At 51.2% G+C, this 20,271-nt stretch overlaps 1 protein-coding gene across 1 annotated transcript in view; it reads left to right on the top strand.

Moving 5' to 3' along the window:
* Positions 1-16,009: 16,009 nt before the first annotated feature.
* LOC121356931 (transcription factor 4-like) overlaps positions 16,010-20,271 on the top strand; it is a gene marked incomplete at its 3' end in the record, with an annotated part of 60,444 nt that continues 56,182 nt past the window's right edge. The window contains exons 1-2 of the mRNA XM_041473822.1: positions 16,010-16,033; positions 16,377-16,449. Of these exons, the coding sequence (XP_041329756.1) occupies positions 16,025-16,033; positions 16,377-16,449 (82 nt within the window). The remainder of the gene's footprint in view (positions 16,034-16,376; positions 16,450-20,271) is intronic.

Here is a 20,271-nt window from a genome sequence, read left to right on the forward strand (position 1 = left end):
CAAATGTCATTCCTTAAGACCTTCTGAGCAATTAAACCAAATTTAGCAGGAATCAATCATACAGACGCGAGGGTGGGAAATAATGAAGATGGATGTTGTTTAAAGCCTTCCAAGAGTTCCTGCCGGAGCTAGATATCATCCTGAGAAGGATTAGATTATCCAAGTGACCTTAGAAGTGTTCAAGTGTCCTCCCGAGCCCCACCAGGTCCCTTTTCCCCCTGCTCTGGTCCTTCTTTTCCGAGGTGAGTTCTCCCCTGGAGCGCTGCTGGCATGGTTGGGATGCACGGAGGCAGAGCGGAATCCCTGCCAGAGCAGGAGGAACACTCTGTTCTCCCAGCTCTCTTTCTACAAGCAAAATAAATCTTTGCTTTGAGATTGAAAATCCTGCTCAAAATCTCTCTTTCCCAGGTGTGGGGCCAATATATTTCATTTCCCCTCAAGTTCCCACCGGGCTCTGCCTCTCCTCCCAGGAAACAGGTGGGTTTCAAACCTTCTGAAGACACCAAAGTGCTTCTTTACAAAGTGACTTGCAAAGCAAAAAAAAAATATGAAGGAAAAAAAAAAAAAAAAAAAAGAAGAGAGTCTTTTTTTTTTTTTTTTTCCTATTCCCCAGGGATTTTTGAGCATATGAAGCACAAAAATAATCACAGAAATGACGCAAAGGAAGAAAAAACCCAAGGATTTAGTCGGAGTCAGCAATCCAAAGGCAGCTCCCTGCTGCTGCTTCACCCCCACGACACAGACTGGATTTAAGGGACTCTTCTGCTGAGCAGCGGCCAAAGCCAAGACCTTAAATCCCTCGGAGCTGCTGGAAGCCGGGTTGAAAACCTTGGGATGTGGGAAAGGTGACGCTAACGCGGAAGAACAACGCTTATTTTTAATTAATTAATTAATTAAAGAGGAGCTGTGAGGGCACTGACACATCCAACTGCACCTTCCCGTGCTCCGGCTCCGTGGATCCCTGCTCTTCTGGAGGAGCTGGGAGCCTCCCCCCCCCCCGGAGGGGGGCCCCCCTTGGACTTGAAATCCAACACGTGTCTTCCAGACAAAGCAGCCGGGTCTGGAATAGTGGGATGGCTGTGTCATCTCCAGCTGTTTCCCTCCTCTGCTGGAGCTTAAAGAAGTAAATATTGAAATAAAAAAAAACCCCCTGGGTTTTCCTAAACCAATCCAGATCCGTTTGTCCCACCTCTGGGATGACACGTGGAGCATCGTGTAAATCCCCTGGCACCTCGCTTATCTCCTCCCCCAAGGCTTGAAACCTTGCTCCAGAAATCGGAATTTTCATCAGGAAGTCTTTAAATTAGGAAAAAAGTGCCCCTGGGAGCAGCAAGCAGGATTGCAGTAAGGGTTTGTGACCCTAAGCCTGACTCGGGATCTGCTGGTCCCTGTTTTCCTCCTCCTCAGCTCCTGCCCACGCTCCCAGGGGAGCGCCTCGGGGCTCGGCGGCCGGCCCCGATTTTGGAGTGTGCTTCCCGTTTTTACACGGGATTTTCACAGAGCTTTTGGCTTCAGGTGCACGCTGCACATTTCCCCGGGGATTTGGTTGTTTTTTGTGTCGAGCTGAAACAAAAGTGGCAGAAAATCAGCCGAGCTTCTGCGCTCTCACTGCTGCGGTGGGAAAGGAGGAAACTGGCTTTTCCTTGGAAGGAATGCTGCTGCTCTTCCCTAATTTCTCTAATGACATTTGATATTATGGTGATGAGTGCCTTGGAAAATACATATGATAATCATTATAATCAAGCACATGTGTCTGGAGAGTGTAATAGGTACATTCTATAAATTAGAAAATAAACATGTGTTAAGGAACGACTTTTAATATTAATTTCCATTTTTAGAAAGCTAGGCCCCAGATCCAACCGGGGATTAAGCAGCCAAAAGGGGATTTTACAGAATCCTGGTATCCCAGGGTGGGTTGGGCTGAGAGGGACCCTAAAACCCATCTCATCCCATTGCCTCCCACTACGCCAGGGTGCTCCAACTCCATCCAACCCGGCCTTGGACACTGCCAGGGACAGCCACAGCCTCGGAGGGGAGAGGTGCCTAAATCCCAAATCCAAATCCACAGCCCTCCTGCCCGGCTGATGACACTCCAGTTCCTCAGCCACCTAAAAAGTGTGAGGAAGGGAAGTATTCCCTGCGTTTGGAATCACAGGGCAATCAGCCCACACTGCCCTGAAGCTCCAAACACTCCTCTAGCCCGGGATTCAGGCTTGCAGAGGGTGCCCCAGGGGTGCCAGGCTGCTCTAGGGGAAGGTGGCTCTGCAGAGCTGCACGTTTCCTTCCATGGGATTCTGGGATCCCGTGGCTTTGGAACGAGGAGAAGAGCAGCACTGAAAGGTGCAGGGTGACTCCTGAGAAACAGAACTAACACAGCAGCCAGGCCCTGGGTTTATTCGGAATGGAACAGCTCCCAAAATTCCAGCGCCTCTCCCGTGGACGCCCCGGAGCCTCTCCCACTGCACAGCCTATTGATTTTAGGAGTCATCAATGGATATTGTGTGTCTATACCATTACCAGGACAAGCAGGAGGTGCACAGAGTCATTTGCCTGCCGAAGCCAGTTGTCCCATGCTGTGCCCTATGGGAAGCCACTGATTCCTACACTTGGAGCAGGGACAATGCAACTTAATCAGAGTGACAGGAAACAGGCAGCAATTACAGTGTGCAGCTACATCTGCTGGGTTCCACTTCACTGAAGGAAGAGTTATCTCAATTTTAATGTACAGCCCTTTTTCATGTTTCATTTAACCTCTGCTGTATTATTAACCACATCATGCTACGCCAGGGTGCTCCAGCTCCATCCAACCCGGCCTTGGACACTGCCAGGGACAGCCACAGCCTCGGAGGGGAGAGGTGCCTAAATCCCAAATCCAAATCCACAGCCCTCCTGCCCGGCTGATGACACTCCAGTTCCTCAGCCACCTAAAAAGTGTGAGGAAGGGAAGTATTCCCTGCGTTTGGAATCACAGGGCAATCAGCCCACACTGCCCTGAAGCTCCAAACACTCCTCTAGCCCGGGATTCAGGCTTGCAGAGGGTGCCCCAGGGGTGCCAGGCTGCTCTAGGGGAAGGTGGCTCTGCAGAGCTGCACGTTTCCTTCCATGGGATTCTGGGATCCCGTGGCTTTGGAACGAGGAGAAGAGCAGCACTGAAAGGTGCAGGGTGACTCCTGAGAAACAGAACTAACACAGCAGCCAGGCCCTGGGTTTATTCGGAATGGAACAGCTCCCAAAATTCCAGCGCCTCTCCCGTGGACGCCCCGGAGCCTCTCCCACTGCACAGCCTATTGATTTTAGGAGTCATCAATGGATATTGTGTGTCTATACCATTACCAGGACAAGCAGGAGGTGCACAGAGTCATTTGCCTGCCGAAGCCAGTTGTCCCATGCTGTGCCCTATGGGAAGCCACTGATTCCTACACTTGGAGCAGGGACAATGCAACTTAATCAGAGTGACAGGAAACAGGCAGCAATTACAGTGTGCAGCTACATCTGCTGGGTTCCACTTCACTGAAGGAAGAGTTATCTCAATTTTAATGTACAGCCCTTTTTCATGTTTCATTTAACCTCTGCTGTATTATTAACCACATCAAAATATAACGACGGTCGTTAGGAAAAAAACGCCAAACGAGAACATTTGGGAAAATTTGGACTCTTCCCCCGTTATCTGTAATTTAACGGTCTCGCTTTTACTTTCGTGCCCCGTTCCGCAGTCTCATTTAATAGATGGGTTTGTTTGCTTTAAATACCAAGCACAACCCCATCCTGCTTCCTCCGAACTCCACGGCAAAAACAATCCCCGATGCACCGGAAGCAAGATGTGACCTGCTGATATATTCCTTTTCCTTAATTGCCACAGTGGAATGAAGCCTCCCCAACAGTTTGGTAACCTTGAAAAATTCTCATTGTTAGGGTTTCGCTGGAAAAGCAATCACTGGGAATCCTTCAGAATCTGAGGGAAAACTCCCACTTTGCACTGCTGAGCTCAAGGATGCCCCAGTACCGTCCTGATTTTACCACCAGGGACGAAGTGTCACTTGGGAATCTGCTGGGGACCAAAAATCCTGGCTGCAGGCTTTGGGCAGAGAAGCTTCTGGAATCCTGGAATGGATTCTGGAATGGTTTGGGTTGGAAGGGATTTTAAGGATCGTCCCATTCCACCCCCTGCAACAGGCAGGGACACCTTTTGCAGGGACATCCTGCAGCGTGCATTTTCTCACAAATTCCCTTATCTGAGTGCACTTCCCTTCCCTGGAAGTGTCCCAGGCCGGGCTGGACAGGGCTTGGAGCAACCTGGGCTAGTGGAAGGTGTCCCCTGCCCGTGGCAGGGGGTGGAATGGGATGATCGTTAAAATCCCTTCCAACCCAACCCCATTCCAGAATAAACCAAGGAGTGATCCCTGCAAGCCGTAACCTAAATAAAACACATAAACCAACTCCTGAGCGTGGAGAACAATGAAGAACCCACCCGGAGGGGGTAATCAGCATCTGAGGAGTCTTTAATCTAACAAGGACATCTTAAGTGAAGTTGCTGAAAAAAAAAGGTGCCGCGCAATTGCCAAACACCTCCCCGGTACGGCGAGGATTCCTCTGAAGCACCGAGTGCTAATTGGAAGGAAGTTGGAAAGCTTTCTGGCAGGATCCTGTAATAAGCTTCATTAGTCCGGGGGACGGCGGTGAGCTGCATATTAATAAAAAGGCGGGCAAGGGAACCAGAGGGTGGGAAACTGGGGAGCTTGGGATGGGCTGCTGGGAAGGAATTCCTGCCTGGGAGGGTGGGGAGGCCCCGGCACAGGGTGCCCAGAGAAGCTGGAAGTGTCCGAGGCCAGCTTAGACGGGGCTTGGAGCAGCCTGGGGTAGTGGAAGGTGGTGATCTTTAAATCCCTCCCAACCCAAGGCAGTGTGGGATTCTATGGAATCTTGCCTAGCTGCCATAGGAAGCTCTGCCCTGGCTCTAGCCCATCCACAAACAGTACAGGTAAGTGGGTGAGTGCCAATAAAAGCACTGAGGGAAACTGAGGAAAGAGCGGCTCAGCTGGAGGTGCTCCGATGAAAGCAGAAACGGACATGAGAAATCCCATTCCCCAAGGATTTTGGGAGTGCAGGGCCTACAGAGGTTGTTGGTTTGGGCTCAAAGGCTTGTGAATTGTGCTCAACAGAGCACAACTAAAAGACTCCTCCTGTTGAGCAAGCCCACGGATTAGATATGAATTATCCTGTTTACATTTCATTTAGTTTGATTTTCTCTCTATTTCCTATTTTCTAAATTAGATAACCCTTGCTTGATTTAAGGTAATTCGCCTTTACTGACTATTACTTAAGGCTAAGCATTTGCAAAGCCATTCCATGAGAGGAAGAAAATTAAACCGTGGAAATTTAAGGGTTTAGAGAACAAAAGGAACGCGGGGATGGAAGGGAAGTGATGATGAATGGGGAGCTGGCAACGCCTCAGCCCCAAGAGCTGCCTTTGACCGATGCCACGAGCTTTTCCAGACACTCTGGAGCTTCCTTTGTGCATCCTGTGCTTAAAAATTTGATGAGCCGAGCTCCTCGTGTATTTACCACTAGTACAGCAACAGGGACCCATAAGCAGGAAAAATGGAGTTGGACGATCCCCCTTTTTTTCTTTGGGAGAGATTACGGGCTCCGATAATTTAACTGCCTGCTTTTATTTCCACTTTATATTGCAGTTGCATCTGGAAATCGGGAAATTCAGTTTGGAAACGAAAAGTGGGAGGAGGGAAGAGAGGAGGGAAGTGGGGAAAAACACAAGACGTGGGCAGCGAAGCCTCTCTGTGACACTGCACCCTGAAAACCTCTCCCAGATGAATGTGGGATCTCTTTAGGAGCTGCTAATCTATGCAAAGCAAATTGTTTTGGATTTGCCCAGCCCATCCCTGCCCACCCTGTCGTTTGTAACTGCTGCCTGCGGTGACAGAAACTCTTCATCAAGCGCAGGGCTACACACGCACACACACCTCAAACTCATTAAAAGCAGCAAGGTTTGTGAGGACACAACGCCACGAGCCACCTCAGCGACCTGATCCCGAGGGTTTTCCCATGGGACAACCCTTCCCGTGGGTTATTGTGCCTCGAGAAGGGGTTGGATCCATTGGGCTGCCGGGAGGTGTCCCCTGCTCCTGCCCAAGCACCCTCCTGTTGGAAATCAGGATGTTCCGCCCCGCACACAGACAAATCCCGCTCCATCCAAATGTCTCTGAGAACAATTTTCGCCTGGAGAATGTTCCTTCATTCCCATCTGTGCAGATCACAGTTTGAAATGCTGCCTGCACTTTCCAAACCCTTGCTTCACCAGAAAAAAAAAAATAGCCAGAGCAAACTATAAAAAAAACCAAAACAACAGAAAACAAGGAAAAATCCCAACCTATCAAATGAAAAATAAGGGAAGGAAGCGCTGAAGCAATCGGTGCTCCTCCATTTGTTTTGCTGACAGACCCAGTAAGTTGTCCCAGTTCCCAAACTGGGATTCACACATCCATACCTCGGGCACGCCACCGAGTCCTCCAGCGGAATCCTGTATCCGTGGCTTTCCCAAATAAATCTCGGGGCTGCCTTATATTAATGAACTGTCACAGTTCCCATTGTTTTCCCAGGGCCTTGCAGCTGCATTCTTTCACAGGTGCTTGGCAAATCCAAACGAGGCTGGTTTGGGGTTTCAGGATAGGACCAAATCCCTCCTCCAGCAGATTGTTGGGGAGTTATCCATGTGGGAAACACGCCTTTACTTTCCCTTCCCTGCCTCGCTCCTCTTCCCCCCCGACCCCTCACCTTCCTCCTGCTTCCCGGTGATGAAATTACAATCTCGGAACCCAGGAACGCTTTGGGCTGGAAGGACCTTAAAGCTCCACTCCAGGGACACCTTCCACTCAGCCTGCTCCGAGCCCCTTCCATCCCAGCCTGGGACACTGCCAGGGATGCAGGGACAGCCACGGCTGCTCTGGGTCCCCTGAGGCAGCCAGAGGTCAGCCGGGCACCGGCAGCTGCAAGGCTGGCTGCGTTTGTGGATGCAGGAGCCGCAGCGCCCGGAGCGCCCCGAGCCCATGGCAGGCACTGCTGCCGATGCGCAGGATCGCTGCGTACCCAGCAGGGAGAGGCTTTCTCCGGCGGTCACTGCAGGCGAGAGCCAGCCTTCAGTGCCGGGAGATGCCAGCTGGAGGCAGCTTGGCTGTGGATGGACTCGAATTCAGCTCGGGAATATCAGATGTTTCCCCCGGAGCCCGGGAAGGCCCATCCTGTGGATCTCCTGGCTGCTGCAGCTTTCCCAATGCAGCACCCGGTGACGGCCACGGGGACAGGACAGGAGGGCAGCTCGGTGACAGCTGAGTTTTCTTCTAAATGATCTCATTTATTACAGACTTGGATACTCAGCTGGTGGAAATCCCTGACTTCTTTTTCCCTAATCCCCTCATTTCTTTGCAACCTTTTCAGCTCGCTCTCTACAGACAACATAATCAATGGAGCCGAGCAGGGCCCTAGAATTCCTGCTTAGGGAGAACTCCACACATTTCCACGGCTGCTCCTAAACCATTACCGGGTGTTTCCTTATTACGTTTAGTGCCCGATAAGCAGCGAGAGAACGCTGCAGCCGGAGGCTCTGAGGCTGCGTCTGCGGCTCTTCCTGAGGGAGGGGATGCTGTGTCCCTGCCCATGTTCCCGTCTCCTGTGTGGGAGGCGGCCAGAGACAGCGCAGGAACGCGTCTGTGTGCGCCGTGCTCCACCTGGAATGTCTGGCAGCTGCAGCCGGGCCTCTGCTGGGGAGTCCCACCAAGCCCTGCCCAGCCCGGCCCTGAGCAGCCCCAGCTGCTCCGGGTGACTTCACCGCGGACGTTCGTGTCACTTCGTGCCATCCGTCCTCTTCTTCAGTGGAGAGGGGAAGATCTAACTCCAAATGTATCAGAGTCTGTTAGGGTGGAGCTCTTTCCCAGCCCCCCTCGGACACCCCCAGGCATGGGGACTCCACCCTCCCTGGGCATCCCCTTCCAAGTGGAAATTCCACCTGAACCTCCCCTGGCACGGCTTTGAAAAGGAATTTGTTTCCCTCCAAAACACCGAAACCACTTTGCCGTGAAAATTAGCTCAAGTCCTCCGTGTTTGTTCCAAATAATCAACTTCTCCTAGACCTGGAAATGACACAATTGTGTGACCAGTTCACGGGATTTAAATCCAACCCCAATCTCTTCACTAAGCACAAATACTTGTATTTTTTGTAAAGTTACATTACGTCCTAGGCTGCTCCCAGGAAAACAAAGGTTGGCGTTTCTACGGTTTAATAAAAGGAGATTAATATGGAAGTGAAACAAATCTACTGTTAGAAAAATGAGCAGAATCAAAATCCATTTAACTGAAACCTGCAGCTCTTTATATTGCAATCATAAGACACTTAGAGGAGCAGCTTCCCTAAAAACTGGCCTTGTCACCGATAGCCCTTTATTCTTCCCTCAGCGTTCCTTGTCAAGGAGCTAATTCAGGCACTTAATTGGGACAATAACTAATCCAGCCACGTATTCCCCCAATTATTTCCTTCTTCATCCCTCTCCTATTCTTATTCCCGTGTATTTTTTACAGCAGCTTTTAATTCAATTATAAGGACGAGCGACGGGACTCAGCCCGAGGCTCCCCCGCCACCGACGGGTCCAGGCTCAACAACAAACAGTAAGAACAGAAATAAGATACGAAATCAAGATATAAAGGGATTTATAACAACGACAACAACACCACATTTTTGTGGAGAGCCTTCAAAGAACGCTCAATAATGCAAAGATACCGTGTGGGGGAATAAAGTGTTAAATCTCATCAACTCTTCCCAGAGAAGCTGTGGATGCTCCAGCCCTGGAATCGCTCAAGGCTGGGCTGGAGAAGGGATTTGAAGGATCATTCCCCTGCCACCAGTCCAGGTGACTCCCAGCCCCATCCAAACGTTTATCCACATTTACAAAACATGAACAATTCCTGCTGAAATCTTGAGGAGAGATTGCCTTATTGTATTTTCTGTATTCCTGTCCTCGCAACGCACGGATTTCCATAATGACCTACATATGCCCATTACAAAAATTGAAAATACGTGGAAAATCTCTTTCCATCCCCTGCACCTCTTGGCCTTTTCCCAAATCCAGTGTTTTCTCCCTAATGGACTGCAGTATTCCATATCCATTAGTACAACCGAAAATGATGACATTTCACTTTAATTGAAATCAAACATCCTATCTCATTAGGGAATTAGAAAACAAACCAAATTTTAATCGGAATTTAGGCAAATACAGGAGAATATTTTCCAACCTCCAGGAGTACCTTTCCATGGAAATCTGCAGTATTTCTGAGGCAATGAATAAAACGCATTCTTTGCAAAGCTGTACTGAAATTAGCAAGTTTACATTCCCCTCTAAGCCAAACTAGCCTCATGTTGACACCATAACAAGGAAGCACAAAGGTAGAAACTGCATGGAAATTACAAGGTTTTTCTTGCTCCATTTTCCCACTCGTTTATTTTTGGGAAGTGGAGAAACAAACACTTTGGTGACTGGGGGGTTTAGCCTATAAAATGTATTAAGTTCAGCTACGTTCCACTTCTGTTTTATCACAAAACCCAGCGTGGCAGCTCCAGATCACTCACGACATCACCTACTGCAGCTCCCATAACATTCATCAACTCATTTTCACAATCACCCTGATAGAATCAGGGAATGCTTTGGGATTTTAAGGACTCTCCAGTTCCATCCCCCTTGACCACTTGTCCATGCCCTATCCTAACCGGCCTTGGACACTTCCAGGGAAGGGGAGTCTGATAAAATTTCCCAGGTTTGCTTCTTGTGAATTCTGAGCTGGCCAAAGGCTCTCCTGCTCAGCCAATTGCCCACATGGAATTCCTGTGGCCTGCTGAAAACAGGACATATGGGGACAGTATAAAATCCAGAGGATTAAAACTGGAAAATGAATAATATCGGGGCCAGGATGGCAGTTGGGTTAGCCCTTTTCCTACTTAATTTCCACATAAGACCTCACAGCCCGTTATTAACCAAATCCATCATTAATTTGAAGGCAGCGTCCCTGGAAGTGTCCAAAGCTAGGCTGGATGGGGCTTCTTTCCAACCCAAACCATTCCATAATTTTAGATCATTCCTCCTCTCTCTGCCTTTCCCCATTCCATTCTTTATTTTCATTTCCACCACCTGCTCGTGCACCAGCCCCGCTGCGGGCCCAGCACCCTAAAAAACACATTGAAAAAGGAATAATTCAAACCTACCTCTTCTTGCGGGATGCTGAGGGCTGAGCGGGCTGAAAACTTTCGAGGTTGCGATCATGGCTGAGGCGCTGAAACCCCTCACAGGGTTTTCGGATGCTGAGGGAGCTGGAGCCCCTCAGGGCGCCTCAGCAGTGAGGGAAGGCGAAGGAGGGAAACTTCGCCGGACCTCTGAGGGGCCAGGGCTGGGCCGGAGCCCCAAGGATGCCTGCCCGAGGCGCCTGCCCCTCACGGCGGGGTGGTGGGAGCTCCCTCACGGCGGGGGGGTGGGAGCTCCCTCAGGGCAGAATGGTGGGAGTTCCCTCTCGGCGGGGGGGCGGGGGCTCCCTCAGGGCAGAATGGTGGGAGTTCCCTCTCGGCGGGGTGGTGGGAGCTCCCTCTCGGCGGGGTGGTGGGAGCTCCATCAGGGCCGGTGGTGGGAGCTCCCTCTCGGCGGGGTGGCGGGGGCTCCCTCAGGGCAGAATGGTGTGAGCTCCATCAGGGCGGGGTGGCACGAGCTCCTTCAGGACAGCCTGGCGCGAGCTCCATCAGGACAGAATGGTGGGAGCTCCCTCAGGGCGGAGTGGTGAGCTCCCTCAAGGCGGGTGGTGTGAGCTCCATCAGGGCAGAATGGTGTGAGCTCCCTCATGGCGGGGTGGTGTGAGCTCCCTCAGGACAGCCTGGCGCGAGCCCCCTCACAGCGCAGTGGCGGGGGGCCCCTCACGGCGGAGTGGCGCTTGCCCCCTCAGGGCAACCTGTAACGAGCATCCTCACGGCGGAGTGCCGGGAGCTCCCTCACGGCGGAGTGGCGGGAAGCCCCTCAGAGCGGAGTGGTGCGAGCCCCCTCATGGCGGAGTGGCGGGAAGCCCCTCAGGGCGGAGTGGCCCGAGCCCCCTCAGAGCGGAATGGTGCAAGCCCCTTCAGAGCGGAGTGGCACGAGCCCCCTCATGGCGGAGTGGTGCGAGCCCCCTCATGGCGGAGTGGCGGGAAGCCCCTCATGGCGGAGTGGTGCGAGCCCCCTCATGGCGGAGTGGCGGGAAGCCCCTCATGGCGGAGTGGTGCGAGCCCCCTCATGGCGGAGTGGCGGGAAGCCCCTCAGGGCGGAGTGGCACGAGCCCCCTCATGGCGGAGTGGCACGAGCCCCCTCATGGCGGAGTGGCGGGAAGCCCCTCAGGGCGGAGTGGCACGAGCTCCCTCACGGCGGGTGGTGTGAGCTCCATCAGGACAGAATGGTGTGAGCTCCATCAGGGCGGGGTGGCACGAGCTCCTTCAGGACAGCCTGGCGCGAGCTCCATCAGGGCAGAATGGTGTGAGCTCCCTCACGGCGGAGTGGTGTGAGCTCCCTCAGGACAGCCTGGCGCGAGCCCCCTCACAGCGCAGTGGCGGGAGCTCCCTCACGGCGGAGTGGCGCTTGCCCCCTCAGGGCAACCTGTAACGAGCATCCTCACGGCGGAGTGCCGGGAGCTCCCTCACGGCGGAGTGGCGGGAAGCCCCTCAGAGCGGAGTGGTGCGAGCCCCCTCATGGCGGAGTGGCGGGAAGCCCCTCAGGGCGGAGTGGCCCGAGCCCCCTCAGAGCGGAATGGTGCAAGCCCCTTCAGAGCGGAGTGGCACGAGCCCCCTCATGGCGGAGTGGTGCGAGCCCCCTCATGGGACGAGGCACGAGCCCCCTCAGGCCCCCGACGGGATCGGCTGAGGGCCGGGAGCGCGAGAAACCCTTGGAGGGTCTATGGGAGCCGAAATCCCCTCGCGGAGTGCGATCATGGCGGAGGGTCGCGAAACCCATCGAGAGTCTGCGGGACCTGCAGCCCTTCAGGTAACTGCTGAGGCGGCTGTAACACGTCGTGGCATCTGATCTTGGTTTGAGGGCACGCTAAACCCCTCACAGGGTTTGCTGAGTGCTGGGCGGGATGAGGGTCCCGAAAGCCCTCACGGTTCTGGTGAGGGGTGTGAAACCTCCCACGGGGTTTGCTGAGGGGTCTAAACCCTTTGAGAGTCCTCTGAGGGGTCTGAAAGCCCTCACAGTTCTGGTGAGGGATGTGAAACCTTTCACGGGGTTTGCTGAAGGGTCTAAACCCTTCGAGAGTCGTCTGAGGGGTCTGAAAGCTCTCATGGTGTTGTTTGCTGAGGGGTCTGAAGCCCTTCACACGTCTGCTGAGGAGGCTGGAAGCCATCCTAGGTCTTGCTGAGGGTGCTGGACCCCCTCACGGGTGTGCTGAGGGTGATGGAACCCCTCACGGGTGTGCTGGAACCCCTCACGGGTGTGCTGAGGGTGCTGGAACCCTCATGGGTGTGCTGAGGGTGCTGGAACCCTCACGGGTGTGCTGAGGGTGCTGGAACCCTCACGGGTGTGCTGGAACCCCTCATGGGTGTGCTGAGGGTGATGGAACCCCTTATGGGTGTGCTGAGGGTGCTGGAACCCTCACGGGTGTGCTGAAACCCCTCCTGGGTGTGCTGAGGGTGCTGGAACCCTCCTGGGTGTGCTGAGGGTGCTGGAACCCCTCATGGGTGTGCTGAAGATGCTGGAACCCCTTACGGGTGGTGTGGGTACTGAAATCCCTCCCGGGTGTGTTGAGGGCTGCCGGTGCGCGGCCGCTCCGGCCCGCTTATGGCCGAGCGCGGCCGGAGCTCCGCGGGCAGCGCGGCCGGAGCTCCGCGGGCAGCGCGGCCGGCCGGTGGCCGGGCCCCCCAAATCCCAACAAAGCCAGGTGTAGTGTGCCTGTAAAGCTGTGGAATAACCCGGAGCAGGACTGACACTTTCCCTACTTTTTGGTGGTTTTGGAGGGTCACACACGTGTGAGACAATAAAGCACTTTGGCAGAAGATTCCTCTCTTTTTATTTTTTTTTAATTCCTCTTTTTTAAACTTTTTTTTTTCCCCCTTGGAATATTGTGAACATATTTGTGGCCATTTAAGGTAAAGTTCCAATTTGCTGTTAGACTAACTTGTCTGTGTTTTTTTTTTTTTTTTTAATTTTTTGCTTTCATTTTTATTTTTTTTGATTAAAATTGTCGATCCCGATGTGTTATTTAAAAAAAAAAGAAAGAAAAGAAAGTGCAAGTTCCGGGCTGTGTAAATCTATACATTGTATGTACATTGCATAGGTACGATGTAACTACACGTGCGGGAGATACACCGAGGTGCGGACGCGGGGACTCGCCGCTTTATTTCCTACCGGAAAATGAACTCCCGGGAGTTCTTTTTAGTGCTGTCCGGCCTGCCAGAGGAAAATACGCAATAAAAGTGGCCGAGGGGATGAGGGAAGAAGGAAGGGCGAAAGGAGGGGGAGGTGGGGAGGTTGGCAGCATCCCCAAAAACTTGCGAGGGGGCTGCTTTGCAAAGTTTGCGGCGATGCTCTGGCAAAACGGAAAAGCTGGGCGTTGGGATTGAGGCGGGAGGCGGGAGCGAGGCAACCGAAACAAAGCAGCATTCTTAGATAAAAAAAAATATTTAAAAAAAAAAATAAAGAGACGAACGGGTAATCCAAGGAGGGAAAAAAAAACCCAAAAAAAACCCGTGTTCCTTTCGGCCAAGCGGCCGCGTCACGTGCGTCCGCGGCCCCGTATAAACGCGCTTGGCCATGTGTGCGCGCGAGCTGCGCGGATCCAAGCTGGAATCCTCGTTAAAGTGCGGCCGAGCGCGGAGCTCCATGAGCGGCGGCGGAGGGTACGGAGGCGGCGCCGGGGGGGCTCGAGCTGGGCCGGGGGGCCCGCCGAGCTGGGTTGGGCTCCGCGCCCCTTCCCTCTCTCCCCTTCCCCGCTCGGCTCCCCTCCCCCCGGGCCGCTGCCTCCGCACAGGCCCCGCAGCCGCTGCCGGCTTGTTGTCGGCCTTATCCCCCCCCTTCTCTCTTCTCCGCAAATTAGGAATCGGGGCTAATTGTCCCCCCCTTCTGTCCCCGGAACCTGCACTTCGCATCTCGCCGTGGCTTTTTTTTTTTTAATTTTTTTTTAATTTTTTTTTTTCTCCTTTGCCGTTTCTGCCTCCAAACGCTACTTTGCGTGGAAGAAGGAGAAGGGAAAAAGTTGGGAGCGGATGGCTGTAGTTTCTTCTCTGGGATCCTCATTCATTCCTCGCTGAACCTCCTGTTGCATAAATGATGCTCCGGGAGCGAGGCTTTGCCTTTTTTATTCTCCTCCGGATTTGGGTTTAAGAGTGGATGTTGCCGGGTTTGGCTCGCCTCTTTGGAAATACAATATCGCTTTTTTTTTTTTTTGTCCCTCTTGTTGTGTTTTTGGTTTTGTTTTTTATTTTTTTATTTTTTTGCTGCCCCTCCATCTTTTTTTCCCTCCCTTCTTCTTCTTGTTCTTCTTCTTCTTCTCAACCACCCACTCCCCGACCCCCCCTTGAAAAAGCAAAATCCGACCGTGTTTCCTGCAAGGCTCGGGATTTCTGATTGCGGTTATTTCCATGTTTCTAGGTTTGTGTGATTTTGCTAAAATGCATCACCAACAGCGAATGGCTGCCTTAGGGACGGACAAAGAACTGAGTGATTTACTGGATTTCAGTGCGGTAAGAAACAACGGTGGAAATTAGCAACAGCTGTAAAAAAAAAATAATAAAAAAAAAAAATTCTAGCTGCTCTGTTAACAAAAAAAAAAATCCAGCCAAAAAAAAACCCTAAAGCAACAAAACCAACCCCAAACTGTGCTCTAAGTACATTGGGCAATTTTTAATCAGCAGCTAGAAGCATGGTAAATATTTTTTTCCCTTTTAAAAAAAAAAAAAACCCCAAAAAAATTCCAAACGGAGTATTTTTAGTCTATCTGATTGTGTGTGATGGGAGATGCAGGCGCGTTCGCAGCTTGGTTTCATGTCTCGGACGGCTCAAATAATTCCTGCCAAAAGAAACTCCCCGAAAACTGACCATCCTATTGCACTTTTATTGTGCTTTCGATTTTCCAGCGTGGTTGGCACATCAACTAATTAATTGCTAATGACTCGCTGATATTCTCCTTTCGGTTCTTCCCTTGTTTCGATTTTGGCACACGGAAAGTGCAAAGAAATCCACGACTGTCTCAGTTTAAAGTTTTCCCTGAAATCTCTTACGGCTTCTGCTGGCATATTTAAACTGCTCCAACCTTGTCCTACCCGCCCCAGCCGGGATTTGGGGGTGATTTTCGAAGGGAAGAGGGATATTTTTTGTCCCCCCGGGCTGCTTTGGAGGCCGAACGTTGCGCCGGACGCGTGCACTTGTCTAGTTTTGTCAGGCTCCCCCTCCCCCTCCAACCCCTTCCTTCCTTCCTTCCTCTCCCCATCCCCTCCCTTCCCCCCAATATGTCAGGAATATCTCTCTATCCACTTAGTTATTTATTTTGGGGAAGAGCTTTCGCTGGGAGAGGCAGGTCTGCTCCTAAAGCCCAGCGAGCCCCCCCCTTTTCCCCCCCGTGCTGCTGCTCCAGCCTCGGCTTCTGAGGGATGGCTTGGGGAAGTTTGGCCAGGAATCGTAGCCTGCGGCAGCTTCGCGGCCCCCTCTCTGCTTGTCGGTGCACTTTTCCCATTTGTTCCTTGGCTTTTTGCAGGCTCTGACTCAGGGAAGGTGCGTATTATCCACTAGACACGTCGGAGAAGGGAGAAACCAATTAGGGTCGAAATAAATGCTGGGAAGAGAGAGAGAGAGAGGAGCGCGAGAGAGGGAGGGAGAGGGGGCGAGGAGCGAGCCTGGCTTCCAATTGCTCGGTGGGAGAGACGGAATGAGAATTTAGGGCAGGTGGCACTTTGCGTTATTATTATTTGGGTTCCCACATGCCAGGCAAATCCTGGAGCGGGATGGAAATGGACGTCGCTACGTTGATGACCAAGGTCGCGACCCGTCCCAACTTTTTCCGCCTTTTGTCGGCGGGGAGAGGGGAGCGAGCCCAGCTTCCCCAGCCTGGAGAACGCTGCCGGGCTCAAAGGCTTCGGCGGGGGCAGATTGTTCGGGAAGCTAATGAGCCTGAGAAAAGCAGGGATGCTGGTGGCGAGGAGAGCAGGGGGCTGCAAGGAATCCGGACTGCCTTTGCAGGGCTGTGGGGGCTGACGGTTCGGGGGAGAGGGACTCCTGAGGAATGCGCCAGGAACTTTGGACTGCCAGCGGACTCGGGAATTGCTTGTGTCGCACTTAGTAATGCCTCTTTGTTTTTTTGTTGTTTTTTTTTTTTTTTAGATGTTTTCACCTCCTGTGAGCAGCGGGAAAAATGGACCAACTTCCTTGGCAAGTGGACATTTTACTGGCTCAAGTATGTACCGTTTTTTTTTTTTTTATTTTTTGTTCCATCCGTAGTGAAAACGTTGGGATTTATTTATCCGTGGGCATTACCTTTGTTGTGGTGCTTTAATCTCTCGTGGGGAGCAGATTCGTTCGGATTGCAGCGGAATTATTCCTAAGCGCCGGTTATTCTTATTCTGATTTTTATTATTACTGTTATTATTGTTATTTCCACGAGCTTGGGAGGTTTTTAGAGCGTTGCCACGCATTTCTGATTTTTTAAAAACCCCTGGACTTCTCCTCTGTTTAATCATTGCTTAAAATTGTTCTAGTTTTACAGTAGATTTATCTTTTTCTTTTAGTGATTCGAGCCCTGGAGAATTTTTTATTTCCAATTCCAAAGCTTCTCTTTGTCTGTCGGGGACCATAGTCAAAACCTCTTGTGTGCAAATTAATTTTGTGCGTTAGAATTGAGGCAGAATCGAAGGCTGTTGCAGTTAAATAAATAAAACAAGTACCCGAGTATAAACACCAGGAAAAAAAAAAGTCTTTAGGATTAGAGAGGGCTGTTTGCTGATGGCATTTTTTTGGGGGGGGGGGAATTAAAACATTCAAGTGACTTTCTCTTGCTGCTTGAAGCCAGGGCGTTTTTTGGAAGACTTTCCTGAAATTGAGGTGGACCATTTGTTCCTCTGGCTGTGCTGGGGCTGATGGGCATCTCCCGCGCTCCCTAAAAACGGGAGTGGGATGACAAAAGCGGTCTGGGAGCTCTCTGCAGCAGACCATGTGTGGACAATAATTGTCTGGCAACTCAAGTTTCTAGAGAGGCTTTTATGTGCCTGACAAATGAGAGCTGCCAAAGATCCCTGCTGCACGTTTCCTCGCTCTGGGACGCGGTTGCTTTTCTCCACGCGCAGGTAGGGAGCCGCGGTGTTTTCACTTCCCGGGCAATTCCGCGTGCCGGCGCACCGGCTCCCGCTCTGCACGGGGACTTTGGGCAAGGCTTCCCTGGAAATGCGCAGGGAAACCCCTCCCTGATAGTGGCAGGTTTGCTCGGGTCAAGGCTCCTCTTTATTCAGTATTTAGCTTTTTATTTCCAGAGGGGGATTTCGGCTTCTTGGAAGTTTGGTCTGGGTTTTTTCAGCTCAGTCTTCACCTAAACGCTCATTTTGTGCCTTTGATTCTATTTAGGCTTTCAAAATAACAAGCTGGGTTTGTTTTATCATCCCAAACTTGCTTATATCGGGAGACAGCAACTTGGAGAATTTTGCTCTTGGCCTGGGATAACTTTCCAAACATGAGCTGTAGGTTTGAATCCCAGTTTTTGTCCTTTTCTGACATAATTTTCGAAGCGACGAGGCCGGATCTAGAATCTCCACTCTATTTGTTTTCACTGGAGAGGAGCGCGGAGTGGTTGTGCCAGACAAATCAATTTGTCACGCTCAGAGCCCGGTCCATGCAGCAAGCACCACTTGGGCTGACAGCAAATGACTCCAGAGTTATATTTAATAATTCCTCCTAAAGCTCATCTCCGGAGTCATTTGGATCAGGAGGACAAATCAATGGCGTTTCGTTGTCCCGCGAGCCGAAAGAATCGGAGGAATTCTGCCGCATCCTCACGTAGCGAAGAGGATGATTTAACGAGCTGCAGGAAGTTAGGAATAAGGAGATAAAGACCACTTAAAACAACACCTGAACTCTGCCACGGCCAGAATTCCCAGAGAATTCCCTGACTCACGCCGTGCCTGGCGCTGGAGGATGAAGGGAAGGCTTGGCGGAGCGGCGGGCGCCGTGCCTTGGCGGTTGTGTGCACAATGGCAGCAAAGGGTGTCTCTGGAAGGGAAAATCGAGGCGATTTCCCACTCGCAGTACCTACTGCTTGCTTATTACCCAGGGAATTTTGCAGCGAGTGCCTGGTGCTTCCCAAAAAGTTGGGGGTTAATCCCCCCCCAGCCCAGGCTGCTCCCGGGCAGAGGGTGGAGGAAGGATGCGTGGCCTGAGGATGGAGTTGGTGGCTATTGTTTGCCCGGGCAGGGATGTGAGGAGCAGGGATTTGGGAAATTGGGATTGGATCTGAGAATACCTGGCTGCTTTCTGTGGCAGGATTAAAGGCAGCTCCACGAATAACGTAGCCTGTTATTCTAATTATGCAGATTGCTAACGGGGAATTGCAGCGAGCGGGGCTGGATCCTGCTTTTCCTCCTGGAAGTTCTCCCTCTGAAGTTTGAGCCGACCTTTAAATATTCCTCTTGAAAAAGAGATTTACGGAGATTCTCTGCATTAACCCCAAAGTTCTCTTTACAGAGGGGAGTAAGCGGAGATTAAAATAAAAACCAGGCGCCTCGAAGTAATCCCAAGCAGGGAAGTGAAACTAAGTGGACTTTAGGAAGTGTGGGAATAATTCCTGCTTAAAGTCATCCCCGTGGCTTTTTCCTCAGCTAATCCGCGATGCCGTGTTGTGATTTGCGACGCGCGAGGGGAAAGAAAGTAAAGCCCCGTTCCCTTTGAATCTTGAATTCCACAAACATGGCTTCTCCCCATGTTCCAAAGCGGGGGGGAGAAAGGAATGTAACCTGAGCTCCAGCCGTGACATTCCCAGGGAGCATTTTTCACATGAAAGGCTTTTGTCAGCCCAGGAAAGGACCAGGAGTTTCTGTTTGATGTTTGCAGGTGTTCGGGAGCAGGGCACTGAACCAAGGCTGGAGCCTCTGACCTGAACTGGGGGAGACTGGAGGGATTGGGAAGCGAACTCCCCTGGAGTTGCCTCCAATTTAGATCGTATTTGGAAAGTGATTTAATAGCTGTTACTTCAATCGAACAATGCACATTCATTGGGTTGAAGTGGGGGGTTGCTTTTTATTTTTTCCTGCTTTGTTTGCCCTTTTTTTAGGACGGTTGCCAAAAAAAGAAAAATTCATTTTCTCGCATCTACTAAAATTTTGGGAGGAGTTTGCGATGGCTTCCGTAGTAAATTTATCTGAAATTTATCCTCATTTATGTGTGAGGCACTATAAAATGAGGAGATGATCGCCGGGGATCGGATTTTGAAGCAGCTTTTCCCCCAAGAATTCCCTGGGTCTGTCACATTTGACATATTTCGGTTTTTTTATCTGTTAATCAAAGCCCACATCTTCCTGATTCCGTTCAATTTCTGCTCCTTCTATTTAAAGGCTGGAATTTTACCTCCGTTTGGGAGCATCTGTTCTGGATTGCCCACTCTGTAGCTGTTTGAATAGCGTGTGGGTGGGAGCAGAATCAGAGAAAAGAGGAATTTTTATCATTGGCCGTTCCCGTGGCCCAGAAAAAAAAAAAGGGAAAAAAAATCTCCAATCTTTGCCTGACCTAATCAAGCAAAGTCCCTTTAAAGGATTTAAATCCTCGCTTTTCATTTTGCCATTAGTTTGATTAGGGCTTGGCCTGCATTAGAGCGCCAAATTAATACATCTCTAACGAGGGAATCACAAATCCAGCACAGTTTAAATTCCTTGGGTTTTTTTAATTCGGGATGTTCGGTGAGGAAATCACAAGGAATATTGTGGAGTTTTTTTTTTTTTTTTAAGTACAGTCTGGTTTTGGAGTGTGGCCCGGTGGGGAAAGCTGCAGGATTTTGTTATTATTGTTTGATGATCAAAAATAAAATGGAATGAATTGGAGGCTTTCTTGGGAAGATGCTTTGGAGCTGCTCAGGTGAGGCACACCTGGGATGCCTGCACGGATCCCAGCAGGAAGGATCTGTGCCAGGGAGGATTTGGGAAGCCAGGGCTTCTCGTGCGCAAATGCCGTTCCAAAGAACAAAAAAGAGTGGGAAAAAAAAACCTCTAGGGCAGAGATTTTGGAGTAAAAACCCTTGGTG

Source organism: Pyrgilauda ruficollis, unplaced genomic scaffold (genome assembly GCF_017590135.1).
Source record: "Pyrgilauda ruficollis isolate IOZ18807 unplaced genomic scaffold, ASM1759013v1 scaffold301, whole genome shotgun sequence".
Taxonomy (NCBI): domain Eukaryota; kingdom Metazoa; phylum Chordata; class Aves; order Passeriformes; family Passeridae; genus Pyrgilauda; species Pyrgilauda ruficollis.